A 16,365-nucleotide genomic window follows, 5' to 3' on the forward strand; every position below is an offset into this window, starting at 1 on the left:
GGAAGATTATATCAAATTTCTGTCTAGATTTATCAATCTAGAGGCTTGGACTTGAATTTTTAGTGCTTTCTAAAAAATAAAATCCAACAATTTTATGCCCAATCTTATGGATGGATTTATTCTTAATAGTATTTACAAGAAACTGCCCCCCACCCCCCCCACACATATCTTTAGAGTAATGTATAAAGGCCAGGATGGCAGGCTCTTCAGCTGGGCTTTGAAGAACAGGTAGAAATTCTAATTCTCAAAATTGAGGCAGAGGAAAAAGGTTGTTAAGTTGAAGGAATACTGTCCCAAAAGATCAGTAAGTAGATTGTGTTAGAACACTGTGTGAGGCAGGAGGCTAGAAAGATCCAAGGAAGAATTATGACTAAAATGGAAAAGAAAAAACAAAACAAAACACTGTTTTCTATTCTTCCATCACAAATCGTTTGGGGCAAGCAGCTAATATCTAATGTTAATGCAATTCACTTAGTGGGTCTCCACAAACAGCAAACTTCAATCTAAGCTATGCAGTTCTTTGCTGTATATTCTCTCACCTCTTAAGAGAGTGTCTTATAGTGCAAATATTAAAAAGACGTGCTCCCAATAATTCAGATGGGTGCCTTCCTGTCAGTAATCTTAATAATAACAGATTCGTTTTGAAAGCTCTGTAACAAAGCTAAAATATTATCTTTCCTCCAGCACTTTGAATTTATGTTTGCTGAGTCCTACATAATAACTATACTAAAAAAACTATTTTCAAAAGTTTATTCTGTCAAAGCCAAGTTTACATTCATTTATTGTTTTACTTTTAGCAAAAGAATAGATAATGCCTATAACAAGAAATGATTTTCCTACATTATACTTGGTCAGCCATGGCTTTTATTTTTTTAAGTTTTTCTTTTACTTTTTATTTTAGAAAGAGCGGAAGTGGGGGAGAGGAGCAGAGGGAGGGAGGGGGAGAGAGAGAGAAAGGGAGGGAGGGGGAGGGGGAGGGGGAGAGGGAGGGGGAGATGGAGACAGAGAGAATATTAAGCAGGTTCCATGCTCAGCACAGAGTCCGACAAGGGGCTCAATCCTATGACCCTGGAATCATGACCTAAGCCAAAATCTAGAGCTGGACACTCAAATGACTAAGCCAGCCAGGTGCCCTAGTCAGCTGTGGCTTTAAATCATTCTGGGCTAAAACCTCATCTAACATGTCTACTGGGAAATAAGGACAGCAGAAACTTCCATTTCAAATTGACCTGTGTCCCATTAAAGGCTGCTCAGCTTCAGTAATTCTCCCAACAGCTCTACCTTCCAAGCCAGAAAGCACGAAACAGGTATTTTCCACATTCTTCTTTTCTCCCATGTCAATGCTCTCTCTTAGAAGATAGAAATGCCATGCCTTTCTTTCCATACTGACTGCCACAGCTCAATCAGTCCCTCTACCACTTAAGCGTCTACAATTCTCTTCAGCAGTCTCCCTATTTTGTCTTTACAATCCACCCTCTATGCTTCCAAGAGTGTATTACAAGACAAAAATCCAAACTCACATCATACTTCAACTTGCTACCAGTCTAATATGTCTTTACCTTCACCACTAGGCTCCTATCTGTCCAACCCCTTACATTATATACTTCCTGCCTTAAAAGTCCCAAACTCCTTGTAGTTTTCACCTGTTCCTTCCAGCACCACATCCGCCCACCCCAGCCAACACCTCTGTAGAGGCTGTGCACTTGATTATAATATTCTGCTGCTTCTAGGCTAGAGACTCCTAATTTTTTAAGGTTTGATTCAGATGCTACTAGTTCTAGGAAATTTCTTTGACAACCTCTTCCCATGAAGTTGTTTATCTCCTTTGACTACTGTAACATTTCAGCATTTACCACTGTGCTGAATGTATCTCATATTGGTCTCCAGGGTTAAGACTGAGAACTCCCCAAAGGCAAGATACTACCTCTTATTTCTTTATAAATCTAAACCTGTAACAATATTTGCAGCCTATTATATCTACATTAATATCAAGGACTGGTTAGCCATTATCCATTATCAACAACCAACTCTGAAAACCAAAACCAAAAATAAAGTTGTCCAACAAGAGTTAATCTTCATGCCAAATTCTAACTGACCTCAAGGAAGCTTAATGATGGGGATAATCTGCTTGTCCAGTCACATACCAGTTAGGATTAATATTTACCCACTCTGTTTTAGTATGCAAATCAGCTGTCTGGACTGCATCTTAGTCTAAAAAGGCATTTCAGGGGCCCCTGGGTGGCTCAGTTGGTTGGGCCAATGACTTCCGCTCAGGTCATGATCTTGCAGTTTATGAGTTCGAGCCCCACATCGCGCTCTGTGCTGACAGCTTGGAGCCTGGAGCCTACTTCGGATTCTATGTCTCCCCCTCTCTCTACCCCTACCCTGCTCACGCTCTGTGTCTCTCTGTCTTTCAATAATAAATAAATGTTAAAAAAAAAATAAAAAATAAAAAAATAAAAAATAAATAAAATAAAATAAAAAGGCATTTCAAAGATTTCCAAATGCCAATGTCAAGGGAAACTTCCAGTAAAATGTGTGCTGGGTTCACCTTAATGCATGTGTATTTTTAAAATAAATGTGCAAAGGGACACCTGGGTGGCTCTGTCGGTTAAGCATCTGACTTTGGCTCAGGTCATGATCTCACGGTTCGTGGGTTTGAGCCCCGCACAGGGCTCTGTGCTGACAGCTGGGAGCCTGGAGCCTGCTTCAGATTCTGTGTCTCCCTCTCCCTCTGCCCCTTCCCCCACTCGTGCTCACTCTCTCTCTCTCTCTCTCAAAAATAGACCTTAAAAAATATTTTAAAAAATAAAATAAAATATAATATAATAAAACAAAACAAAATAAATGTGCAAGACCATTACTAACTTTCATGAAATAGCTTGTTAACAGTTATATACCCTGCTAACCATGTCCATGAGCTCTTAAAGGGCAGGGATGCCATCACCTTTTTATTCTTAGCACACTCTGGGTACTAAGTAAAAGTTTACTAAAATGACAATTCATCCATCCAAGTTTTTGCATGAGTCATATGTGGAAGTCAAATGCAAATGAACTGCCCAGTGACAAAGGCAGTAAGTAAGGTAAAGTTAATTAAGGTTCTCAGATACGGTATTTATGGTTTGCCACCAATTCCTTTCACTGAGAAACTATTTGGAGTATGGCCAAGACTCATTTTACTTATGTTCTATATAAAAGAGATCAAAATTTAAAGTGATTTCAGAAAGACTACCAATGTGAAAGATGTACCCTACCTTTTATAACGTGAACAAAATGTGTTTATGCTTTCTGAGTGTGGTTACTATTAAATAAGGCCTGTATCCTGAAGGCAGGGTGGGGGGAGGGGGTTTAGGTTGCCTGATTTCATCTCTAGGTCATGCTATGCCCAGCACAAATACTAGAGAAGATGCTAAGCCTTGTTTCTTTGTAGCGGGGAATTATCTAACTAATTGGTGAATTATTTCAAGTTCCTTTCTTTTCTTCCCAGATGTGTAATCACTTAGGATCAAATGACTCCATGAGGTAGTCTTACAGGAAAAAAAAAAAATCAAATAGGTTAGTATTATTAAGGGCTCTAGGAAGTCCTAGGGCTAGGAAATGGGGTAAAAATTTTAAATTTAGATACTAGCACATTTAAATAAGCAATGCTAATTTGATGATGTATTATGGAAGATACATATACAAATATTCTAATTTGTTGTCATACTATGGAAAATTGAAACCTGGACGTAGTATATCTGTACTGTACATTTCACTTCTTTTTAAATCACAGATTCTATGCACTATGAGTAGTGCCTAATTTCTGTATCTTCAACATCCAAGATTTTAATGTTAACAGCCCCGACTGGAAGGTCAGTAACTTAAGAAAAGAAATAATTTTATCCTTTTGGTTTAAAAACCAAATGAAAAGATAGGCACATTTATTTCATACAAGTCATACTCTGAACCTAAAATGGAAAGCAAAAGATTGATATGCACTTAACATATTTCAAGTTTTTGTAACAGACAAAAAAAGTCATACAAAATTTAGGTATGAGACCACGTCACTCAAGATAAAGTTGACTAGACAATGGCTTCTACGTTCTATCTGATGAGAAAAATATACACTTGACTATTGAGCCTTAAAGAATAAAGTAGAATAAATTGAAGACAGCTCCTTATACTCAACTGTTTCAATTACAAGAACTCAAAGAACCAATATTTTCCCTGTCATTAACAACAATATTTCAGTGCTAACACTGGCAGGTTAATATTGGTGATAAAAACTGGAGAGTGGTTTATCCTGACAGTTTAAAAAATGGGCAATAATTATAAAATACAAAACTCACTAATTTCAAGAATTAAACATGTAAGAATTTGAAACCCATTTCTGTTTCAGAGAGAAATATTCAACAGGAAAATGGACTTCAAATTTTGAATTTCTGCCCATATTTGCCACAACACACTAAAAAAAATTACCTACACTTCATCAAGCTAGTATAAAAACCGATGGCATTTCAAGAGTAAATCCAACTATTTCTTCAGCATGCCCAGTGAAACAGAAGGCAGGGAGAGAACAAATGATAGAAGTATGAAAAGGGACAGGCTCAGGGCAGTGCTGCAATCTAAGCCAAAAAAGATGCAGATTCACGAAGAGCAAGGCAGCACAGAATATTCCACATAAACCCTGGTTCACGAACCATCTATTTGAGTTTAGGACTCTTTGAAGTATAGCACTCTATATTTCCTAAGAAAGATGCTTAAAAGCATACATAAAAAGACATTAAGAAAAATAAAATCCAGTTATTCATGTGAGGTACTTGGATTTATATTTAAGGGATGACAAAATGATACTTGACAAAGTGCATATTTATATTTAACTCAAAAAAGAGGCATAACATGTTAATATAATCTGTTATAAATTTCAGCCCCATCACTATTAAATACTTTTGATTCTATAACTAAGTGTTAATTATAGACAAAGCTACTCTACCTAGAATGCCACTTGATAACCCTGTAGTAATTTTGCTAGACCAAAGACTCGTAACTTAAAACAAAACAAAACAAAACAAAAAAAAAAAGCAACCATTTACACTTACTAAGAAAAGCAAACATTTACTTCAAATTGCAGTATAGGCTTTTCAATCACAAAAAGAAAGAAAAGAACAGTGATCTGACAGTGGTCACATCCTGTGCAAAAAACGTGATACAAAACTGGTAACACAAGGTATCTGTGCTGCTTACATTGCAGGAAAAAGGAAATACAGTAGCTGAAATATGGCACTCCTGGGAATCAACTTCTAAACCAAAAGAATGCCTTTGAAATGACTAAATTTATTTGTGTATTAGTAAGAAAGCCCCACCACCATAAATAGTACAATATTTAAAAATTAAAAAAAATTTGTATCTATCTAAGATAGATAGTGTATTGTTAGACCTCTTTAAGTGCAAAGGTGGTTCAGGTTTTGTCTTTTTTTTTTTTTTTTTAATTAAATAACTGCCCATATGCTTTATAAAGTTCCACTCAATTGCAAAAGCCAATTTAAATCAAGAAATATGTTATCAAAGTTGCATAATTTCATTTGGGACTGCCAGCAGGTTAAAGTCTCAAATCAAGTCTTTAACATAACACTCATTTTTAGTCAATGGAAAGTTAAAAAGTTCTCAAATCTTCATTATCCTCTGGAACTTGCCCTTCTAAATGATCCTCAGACTGCAATTCCTAGTTTGCAAATAAAAGAATGCAATATGCATCATACTTCAAGAAAAGACGACGATGTCGAACTAACATGCTTCTGGATCTTTTCCCTGCTCCTTTCCACCTTCTTTATAATTTCGGCTACTATGCATACTGACGAGGTGAGACCCAAAAGAAACAGCAGATCTGCAAGAGAAAATAAGGTGCATCTTACAATTCTTTGAAACACAGTTGCAAAGTTTAATAGCTTACATTTTTCCAGCATTTTACCAGAACTTTTTAAAATACACTGTCTCACAGCATTCCATGGGGTACATACAATCAGCCTCAGTTTAAAATTGAGGAAAGTAAGGCTCAAAACGTATTAATCCCAAGTTATATAGCTAGAAAAGGCAGCAGCCAGAGCTAGAACCCAAGTCCTCGGACTACTTTCCCAGAACCATAACCTCATAACCATAACCTGTAACAACAATACAAGAGGCCTTTTCTATTTAATAGACCTTATACAGCCTTTTTAAAAGGCTATTCAAGCAGTGGTAACTGATTTGACTGAAAAATGCCTATCTAAAGATTACTTAGAAATTTCTATCTATTCCATTCGAGACCCTAGAATTCTACTCATCATTTAAAGATCATGTCTTTACAATAGTATCCACACTATCTCATTCTTATTCATTGCTTGAAAAACTGCAGCTATCTCCTTAAGACTCCACTTTTTTTAAAGAGGAACAGTGTAAATATGAAATTAAAATACTAAAAGCCAGTTCAACTTTAAGGTAAATTGTAACTTATAGCATAAAACACAGTGAGACTTCAGAACTTATTTTCATAAATACCCAAATTAACTTTAAAATACACCAGCCCTCACACTTACATAGAAGATTTATTTTTAAATACACTGTATCCTATACGTTTAATACATAGTATGTGAAAGAATAATGCCTATCTTCCATACAATCTGATTAAAATTTCCTGCTTTCAGGGTCAGACTGTTATTTTGTAAATAATGAATTAGCAAGTAAGAATAGTGAAATATTCGTTTAATTATTGACACTAACTTTAAAGAAGAGCAATCTGGTTTTCAGTGAGCTTAAATCTAGATTTTTCTTCATACAAGATTGAAAAGTTATAAACTACAATTACTCCATAACAAGTTTTTGTTTGCTATAGTTCAGAATCATCAAATACAATCTGACAACTGATAATCTATAAAATATTACAGGAAAAAAATTACAAAAAAATTTTAAAGTCTAGAGTTAGGCAAGTGTCTCCCCTAAACTTGCTCAAATGAAAAAAAATAGAACACAGGTCTCTCACTTTTTTATCTCACTTTTTAAAAGGCAATTTTTATTCAAACAAATGCATTAGAAAATATAATACTTCATCTAAAATATATAAATTATAAAAAGATAACATTTTCTTTACCCAGTATACTTAGGCTCTCGGTCTGAAAAACTTTTTGAAGTGGAGGAAAGTAAATAACTAACAACTGTCCCATGATGGATCCAAGAACTGCGTAGCAAAACATTTTATTACTGCAGAGTCCAATCTCAAATACAGACTTGGTCTGTTGGCAGAGCAAAGAGATAAATATTATTCCTTGGTCCCTGAAACAACTTCTTTATTATTACAATCATCTCCAATTATTAATAAGCTGGACTGAATTTCACAATGGCAATAGCACGAAATCTCTTAATTTTAACTATTCTTTTGGAATAATTCAGATGGAATAAGGGTACAAATTAAAGCAGCTTCTCTTCGGAGCGCCTGGGTGGCTCACTCAGTTGAGCGGCCAACTCCTGATTTTGGCTCAGGTCTTTTTTTTTTCTTCAGGATTTTTAAAAATTTTTTATACGAAATTTATTATCAAATTGGTTTCCACACAACACCCAGTGCTCATCCCAACAGGTGCCCTCCTCAATGCCTATCACCCACCCTCCCCTTCCTCCCACCCCCCATCAACCCTCAGTTTATTCTCAGTTTTTAGGAGTCTCTTATGGTTTGCCTCCCTCCCTCTCTACTTTTTTTTTCCCCCCTTCTCCTCCCCCGTGGTCTTCTGTTAAGTTTCTCAGGATCCACATAGGAGTGAAAACATCTGGTATGTCTTTCTCTGTATGACTTATTTCACTTAGCATAACACTCTCCAGTTTCAGGTCTTGATCTCATGGTTCAGGAGATGGAACCCTGCATTTGGCTCTGCACAGACAGTGCAGAGCTTGCTTATGATTCTCTCTCTCTCACACATACACACATTAAAAAAAAAAAAAAAAAATGCTTCTCTTTATCATGAAAGAGTTTTCTCTAAAAGACTGAAGATTAACAGCAAGACCACAGAAAGAAAAGAAACTTTAGCATTCCAAAACATAAGAAACTTTATTTGTATGATTACTTTGATAAATCATTTTTTAAATTAATTTATTTATTTAAATTTTATTTCATTAACATACAGTGCAATATTGGTTTCAAGAGTAGAATTCACTTATTCACCACTTACAGACAACACCCAGTGCTCATCACAACAAAAACCATTTCTATCCATTAAGGTAGATAATCTAAAAGCTTTTTTTTTTTTTTTTTTTTTTAATGTTTATTTGCTCTTAAGAGAAAGAGAGAGAGACAGAGTGCAAGCAGGGGAGGGCAGAGAGAGAGGGAGACACAGAATCCAAAGCAGGCTCCAGGATCTGAGCTATCAGCACAGAGCCCGATGCGGGGCTCAGACCCTCAAACTGCAAGATCATGACCTGGATTGGGGTCAGACACTTAACCGACTGAACCACCCAGGCACCCCCTCTAGAAGTTTAGACCTAATTATGTGTGTACTAAAAATGTAAAACTACCTTTCATAAAACAAAAAATGTTGTAGCTTATTCAAAATTTAATCTAAATTAATGATAATTCATTACACTTGGAAAGTTCCAGGATGGCAAATAGTAAAAGACGTAACTGAGGATTTATAAGGTATTCTAAAATTGAAATGAATGGTCAGGCCTCAAAATAGAACCCAGTTTTCAAAAACAATTATGCTCAAAAGTACTACTAGGTTCTAGCCCATAGCCCATTATTTTCTATCAAAACACTTCAATCAAGAAAAAGGCAATCACATCTTAACATACAACATGGGAAGAGGGGCCCCGGAGTGGCTCAGTCGGTTAAGCATCCGACCTCGGATCAGGTCATGATCGCCCAGTTTGTGGGTTCGAGCCCCGCATCAGGCTCTGTGCTGACAGCTCAGAGACTGGAGCCTACTTTGGATTCTGTGTCTCCCTCTCTCTGCCCCTCCCCCGCGTGTGTGTGTGCACGGTCTCTCTTTCTCAAAAATAAAATAAACATTAAAAAAAATTTTTAAATGGGGCACCTGGGTGGCTCAGTCGGTTGAGCGTTTGACTTCAGATCAGATCATGATCTCACAGTTTGTGGGTTCGAGCCCCGCATCAGGCTCCATGCTGACCACGGACAGCTCAGAGCCTGAGGCCTGCTTCAGATTCTGTATCTCCTTCTTTCTCTGCCCCTCCCCTGCTCACGCTTTGTCTCACTGTTTCTCAAAAGTAAATAAATGTAAAAAAAATTTTTTTTAATTAAAATTAAAAAAGATACAACATGGGAAGAAAATCAAATTTAAAATGTCCTAAGCTCTGACACACTGACAGAAGTAATGGGAAAACATTAATATACACAAAATTGTTCTTGTACTTCTAACAACACTTTCTTCTAAAATGAGACTAATACCAGGGTGCCTGGATGGCTCAGTCGGCTAAGCATCTGACTTTGGCTCAGGTCATGATCTTACAGCTAGCTCATGGTTCAAGCCCCGAGGGCTCTGTGCTGACTGTTCAGAGCCCGGAGCCTGCTTAGGATTCTGTCTCCCTCTCTCTCTGCCCCTCCTCCACTCGCACTTTGTCTTTCTCTCTCTGTCCCAAAAATAAACATTAAAAACATTTTTTAAATGAGACTAATACCATCTTAAGAGAACCCATGAGTTTTGTCTAATACTCTCAGATATGTTAACTTGAACCTATTGTAAAACTACAGATAATAAGAGAATAGAAAGAAGAAACACCAAGTGCTGACACCTATGATTTTCTTGGATCTTCTGGTCAAAGTTAAGGCTATCATCGTCTCAAATGCCCCATCCCCATTATGACATGTTTGTGGGTAGACGTATCTGTATCTGGGGCTGTAATCTGTGGTGACAAAATCAGCTAAAACCCCACAATCCTTGCCTACTTACAATTAGTATTCTACCAATTCAATCAGCCAGCTAAGATCACCTAAGCTTACCTGGGATCTGGAACTTAGTGCATTGAACATATCGAAAAATACAAAGCACGTGAACGTCATTGTTGTGTCTCGAGGTGTTATCACATTGTCTCGTAGCTGTCACGAGAAAAAAGAATGATTTTCAGTGGGTGAATTTAATGGACAAATACTGCATGCTTGTAAAAGGTTAATATTTTCTTTGCTTTAAAATGAAAGAGCTGTAGTCTAAGATATAAAACATATAAGCTGGCTATACTTCCTATATGCCATTTAAGAAAGTCACTAATGAATAGCTATAATTTAAATAAAGTAAAAAGTCTTCTCACAAACCACATATTGGATATTAAAACAACTTTCTTTTTTGATGTAATAAAATAGCAGTAAGGACTCAGATTTTCTAGTTTCTCCCCAAATTTTAATATATTAATTTTTATTGTACTGGTATGTCTCTGCAGATTTAAACTATTCTAATAAATGAATAAGCAATTCTATTAACCCATAAAGCCTGAAATCAAACTATTTTTAAATGTTTTTGTTATCATGTTTTCCAAAGAGCTCTCTTAACTTTCCAGGCTTCTATGTAAAACACCAAAAAAAGTGAATCCTATCATACAGAATGCATGTTATTAAGGCAGAGCTTATCAAGTAACTATACCTCCCGCCAGAAGACAAACAAAGTCCCACAAACAATGATTATAGATGAAACAAGTATTTTAAGTATCAGGTTTTTGGTCAATATGCTGTCCTTCCAGTTTCGTGGAGGTTTACGAATGACATCTTTATCCACTGGTTCTACTCCAAGGCTTCAAAACAAATAGAAAAGTGAATTACTTTAAAGTTTTAGGTTTTGATTTGTTATTTTCATAATCCCATTAACCTCAATTATCCAGGAAATGAAATGTCTTCTTATGGAAACAAAATGTTGACCATAAAAACCTTGGCTATAATTACTCAAAAATAACCATGGATTTTATCACTCTTCCTTCTTTTACTCTTGTTTATTTGGCATAGTTTGATGGGAGATTGATGGTCAAATTTCAAAAAAATTGTCCAACTTCATTTACATATAAATTTACTTATTTCAAATATGGCCTGAAATACTTAGCTACCGCGTAAACCCTGAAATACCTTTTCAGGCAAGGAGATTTTAAGTAGGATGACTTATTGTAATGGCTGCTGACATGCATCAGTCAATTATTCTTTCTGCTGGGAAGCAGCATCTAAGGCCCCATTACAGAAGAAAATACTTACATGCTTAAGTCTCAATACTTTCCCAAAGTCTCTAAAATTGACAAAAGAACCCAGGTAGTAACACTAAACTCAGGATTTCTCCATTACATCCCATTCTTAGAGACAAAAACTTTCTTCCTGAGAACAGGAACTGTATCTATATACCCTGATCTGTTCTCAACTTAAGAATGGGCATCTAGTTTTTTTGCATGGGGAAGATGGCGGCGTAGGAGGACGCGGGGCTCACAGCGCGTCCTGCCGATCACTTAGATTCCACCTACACCTGCCTAAAGAACCCAGAAAACCGCCAGAGGATTAGCAGAAGGGAGTCTCCGGAGTCAAGCGCAGACTAGAGGCCCACGGAAGAGGGTAGGAAGGGCGGCGAGGCGGTGCGCGCTCCACGGACTGGCGGGAGGGAGCCGGGGCGGAGGGGCGGCTCGCTGGCCAAGCAGAGCCCCCGAGTCTGGCTGGCAAAAGCGGAGGGGCCAGACGGAGTGTGTTCCGACAGCAAGCGCGACTTAGCGTCTGGGAGGTCATAAGTTAACAGCTCTGCTCGGAAAGCGGGAAGGCTGGAGGACAAAGGGAGGGAGAGCTGCTGAGCCCCCGGACGGCAGAGCTCAGCTTGGCGGGGAACAAAGGCGCCAGCGCCATCTCCCCCGCCCATCCCCCAGCCAAAATCCCAAAGGGAACCAGTTCCTGCCAGGGAACTTGCTCGCTCCGCGCAAACACCCAACTCTGTGCTTCTGCGGAGCCAAACCTCCGGCAGCGGATCTGACTCCCTCCCGCTGCCACAGGGCTCCTCCTGAAGTGGATCACCTAAGGAGAAGCGAGCTAAGCCTGCCCCTCCAGCCCCCGTGCACCTTGCCTACCCACCCCAGCTAACACGCCAGATCCCCAGCAACACAAGCCTGTCAGTGTGCAAGTAGCCCAGACGGGACACGCCACCCCACAGTGAATCCCGCCCCTAGGAAAGGGGAAAAGAAGGCACACACCAGTCTGACTGTGGCCCCAGCAGTGGGCTGGGGGCAGACATCGGGTCGGACTGCGGCCCCGCCCACCAACTCCAGTTATACACCACAGCACAGGGGAAGTGCCCTGCAGGTCCTCACCACTCCAGGGACTATCCAAAATGACCAAACGGAAGAATTCCCCCCAGAAGAATCTCCAGGAAATAACAACAGCTAATGAACTGATCAAAAAGGATTTAAATAATATAACAGAAAGTGAATTTAGAATAATAGTCATAAAATTAATCGCTGGGCTTGAAAACAGTATACAGGACAGCAGAGAATCTCTTGCCACAAAGATCGAGGGACTAAGGAACAGTCACGAGGAGTTGAAAAACGCCTTAAACGAAATGCAAAACAAAATGGAAACCACGATGGCTCGGCTTGAAGAGGCAGAGGAGAGAATAGGTGAACTAGAAGATAAAGTTATGGAGAAAGAGGAAGCTGAAAGAAAGAGAGATAAAAAAATCCAGGAGTATGAGGGGAAAATTAGAGAACTAAGTGATACACTAAAAAAAAATAATATACGCATAATTGGTATCCCAGAGGAGGAAGAGAGAGGGAAAGGTGCTGAAGGGGTACTTGAACAAATTATAGCTGAGAACTTCCCTGAACTGGGGAAGGAAAAAGGCATTGAAATCCAAGAGGCACAGAGAACTCCCTTCAGACGTAACTTGAATCGATCTTCTGCACGACATATCATAGTGAAACTGGCAAAATACAAGGATAAAGAGAAAATTCTGAAAGCAGCAAGGGATAAACGTGCCCTCACATATAAAGGGAGACCTATAAGACTCGTGACTGATCTCTCCTTTGAAACTTGGCAGGCCAGAAAGGCTTGGCACGATATCTACAGTGTGCTAAACAGAAAAAATATGCAGCTGAGAATCCTTTATCCAGCAAGTCTGTCATTTAGAATAGAAGGAGAGATAAAGGTCTTCCCAAACAAACAAAAACTGAAGGAATTTGTCACCACGAAACCAGCCCTACAAGAGATCCTAAGGGGGATCCTGTGAGACAAAGTACCAGAGACATCACTACAAGCATAAAACATACAGACATCACAATGACTCTAAACCCATATCTTTCTATAATAACACTGAATGTAAATGGATTAAATGCGCCAACTAAAAGACATAGGGTATCAGAATGGATAAAAAAACAAGACCCATCTATTTGCTGTCTACAAGAGACTCATTTTAGATCTGAGGACACCTTTAGATTGAGAGTGAGGGGATGGAGAACTATTTATCATGCTCCTGGAAGCCAAAAGAAAGCTGGAGTAGCCATACTTATATCAGACAAACTAGACTTTAAATTAAAGGCTGTAACAAGAGATGAAGAAGGGCATTATATAATAATCACAGGGTCTATCCACCAGGAAGAGCTAACTATTATAAATGTCTATGCGCCAAATACCCGAGCCCCCAGATATATAAAACAATTACTCATAAACATAAGCAACCTTATTGATAAGAATGTGGTCATTGCAGGGGACTTTAACACCCCACTTACAGAAATGGATAGATCATCTAGACACACGGTCAATAAAGAAACAAGGGCCCTGAATGATACATTGGATCAGATGGACTTGACAGATATATTTAGAACTCTGCATCCCAAAGCAACAGAATATACTTTCTTCTCGAGTGCACATGGAACATTCTCCAAGATAGATCATATACTGGGTCACAAAACAGCCCTTCATAAGTTTACAAGAATTGAAATTATACCATGCATACTTTCAGACCACAATGCTATGAAGCTTGAAATCAACCACAGGAAAAAGTCTGGAAAACCTCCAAAAGCATGGAGGTTAAAGAACACCCTACTAACGAATGAGTGGGTCAACCAGGCAATTAGAGAAGAAATTAAAAAATATATGGAAACAAACGAAAATGAAAATACAACAATCCAAACGCTTTGGGATGCAGCGAAGGCAGTCCTGAGAGGAAAATACATTGCAATCCAGGCCTATCTCAAGAAACAAGAAAAATCCCAAATACAAACTCTAACAGCACACCTAAAGGAAATAGAAGCAGAACAGCAAAGGCAGCCTAAACCCAGCAGAAGAAGAGAAATAATAAAGATCAGAGCAGAAATAAACAATATAGAATCTAAAAAAACTGTAGAGCAGATCAACGAAACCAAGAGTTGGTTTTTTGAAAAAATAAACAAAATTGACAAACCTCTAGCCAGGCTTCTCAAAAAAAAAAAGGGAGATGACCCAAATAGATAAAATCATGAATGAAAATGGAATGATTACAACCAATCCCTCAGAGATACAAACAATTATCAGGGAATACTATGAAAAATTATATGCCAGCAAATTGGACAACCTGGAAGAAATGGACAAATTTCTAAACACCCACACTCTTCCAAAACTCAATCAGGAGGAAATAGAAAGCTTGAACAGACCCATAACCAGCGAAGAAATTGAATCGGTTATCAAAAATCTCCCAGCAAATAAGAGTCCAGGACCAGATGGCTTCCCAGGGGAGTTCTACCAGACATTTAAAGCAGAGATAATACCTATCCTTCTCAAGCTATTCCAAGAAATAGAAAGGGAAGGAAAACTTCCAGACTCATTCTATGAAGCCAGTATTACTTTGATTCCTAAACCAGACAGAGACCCAGTAAAAAAAGAGAACTACAGGCCAATATCCCTGATGAATATGGATGCAAAAATTCTTAATAAGATACTAGCAAATCGAATTCAACAGCATATAAAAAGAATTATTCACCATGATCAAGTGGGATTCACTCCTGGGATGCAGGGCTGGTTCAACATTCGCAAATCGATCAACGTGATACATCACATTAACAAAAAAAAAGAGAAGAACCATATGATCCTGTCAATCGATGCAGGAAAGGCCTTTGACAAAATCCAGCACCCTTTCTTAATAAAAACCCTTGAGAAAGTCGGGATAGAAGGAACATACTTAAAGATCATAAAGGCCATTTATGAAAAGCCCACAGCTAACATCATCCTCAACGGGGAAAAACTGAGAGCTTTTTCCCTGAGATCAGGAACACGACAGGGATGCCCACTGTCACCGCTGTTGTTTAATATAGTGCTGGAAGTTCTAGCATCAGCAATCAGACAACAAAAGGAAATCAAAGGCATCAAAATTGGCAAAGATGAAGTCAAGCTTTCGCTTTTTGCAGATGACATGATATTATACATGGAAAATCCGATAGACTCCACCAAAAGTCTGCTAGAACTGATACATGAATTCAGCAAAGTTGCAGGATACAAAATCAATGTGCAGAAATCAGTTGCATTCTTATACACTAACAATGAAGCAACAGAAAGACAAATGAAGAAACTGATCCCATTCACAATTGCACCAAGAAGCATAAAATACCTAGGAATAAATCTAACCAAAGATGTAAAAGATCTGTATGCTGAAAACTATAGAAAGCTTATGCAGGTAATTGAAGAAGATATAAAGAAATGGAAAGACATTCCCTGCTCATGGATTGGAAGAATAAATATTGTCAAAATGTCAATACTACCCAAAGCTATCTACACATTCAATGCAATCCCAATCAAAATTGCACCAGCATTCTTCTTGAAACTAGAACAAGCAATCCTAAAATTCATATGGAACCACAAAAGGCCCCGAATAGCCAAAGTAATTTTGAAGAAGAAGACCAAAGCAGGAGGCATCACAATCCCAGACTTTAGCCTCTACTACAAAGCTGTCATCATCAAGACAGCATGGTATTGGCATAAAAACAGACACATAGACCAATGGAATAGAATAGAAACCCCAGAACTAGACCCACAAACGTATGGCCAACTCATCTTTGACAAAGCAGGAAAGAACATCCAATGGAAAAAAGACAGTCTCTTTAACAAATGGTGCTGGGAGAACTGGACAGCAACATGCAGAAGGTTGAAACTAGACCACTTTCTCACACCATTCACAAAAATAAACTCAAAATGGATAAAGGACCTGAATGTGAGCCAGGAAACCATCAAAACCTTAGAGGAGAAAGCAGGAAAAGACCTCTCTGACCTCAGCCATAGCAATCTCTTACTCGGCACATCCCCAAAGGCAAGGGAATTAAAAGCAAAAGTGAATTACTGGGACCTTATGAAGATAAAAAGCTTCTGCACAGCAAAGGAAACAACCAACAAAACTAAAAGGCAACCAACGGAATGGGAAAAGATATTTGCAAATGACA

The 16,365-nt window shown here is 38.3% G+C and overlaps 1 protein-coding gene across 1 annotated transcript in view; it reads right to left on the bottom strand.

Moving 5' to 3' along the window:
• Nucleotides 1–16,365, bottom strand: part of ATP2C1 (ATPase secretory pathway Ca2+ transporting 1) — a 181,954-nt gene that overhangs the window by 10,341 nt on the left and 155,248 nt on the right. Inside the window, exons 24-27 of the mRNA XM_049629814.1 lie at nucleotides 10,590–10,737; nucleotides 9,956–10,051; nucleotides 7,103–7,244; nucleotides 5,739–5,863 (exon numbers count right to left, since the gene is read on the bottom strand). Coding sequence (XP_049485771.1) covers nucleotides 5,739–5,863; nucleotides 7,103–7,244; nucleotides 9,956–10,051; nucleotides 10,590–10,737 — 511 coding nt within the window. The remainder of the gene's footprint in view (nucleotides 1–5,738; nucleotides 5,864–7,102; nucleotides 7,245–9,955; nucleotides 10,052–10,589; nucleotides 10,738–16,365) is intronic.

The sequence above is a fragment of the Panthera uncia genome, chromosome C2, assembly GCF_023721935.1.
Source record: "Panthera uncia isolate 11264 chromosome C2, Puncia_PCG_1.0, whole genome shotgun sequence".
Lineage (NCBI taxonomy): Eukaryota > Metazoa > Chordata > Mammalia > Carnivora > Felidae > Panthera > Panthera uncia.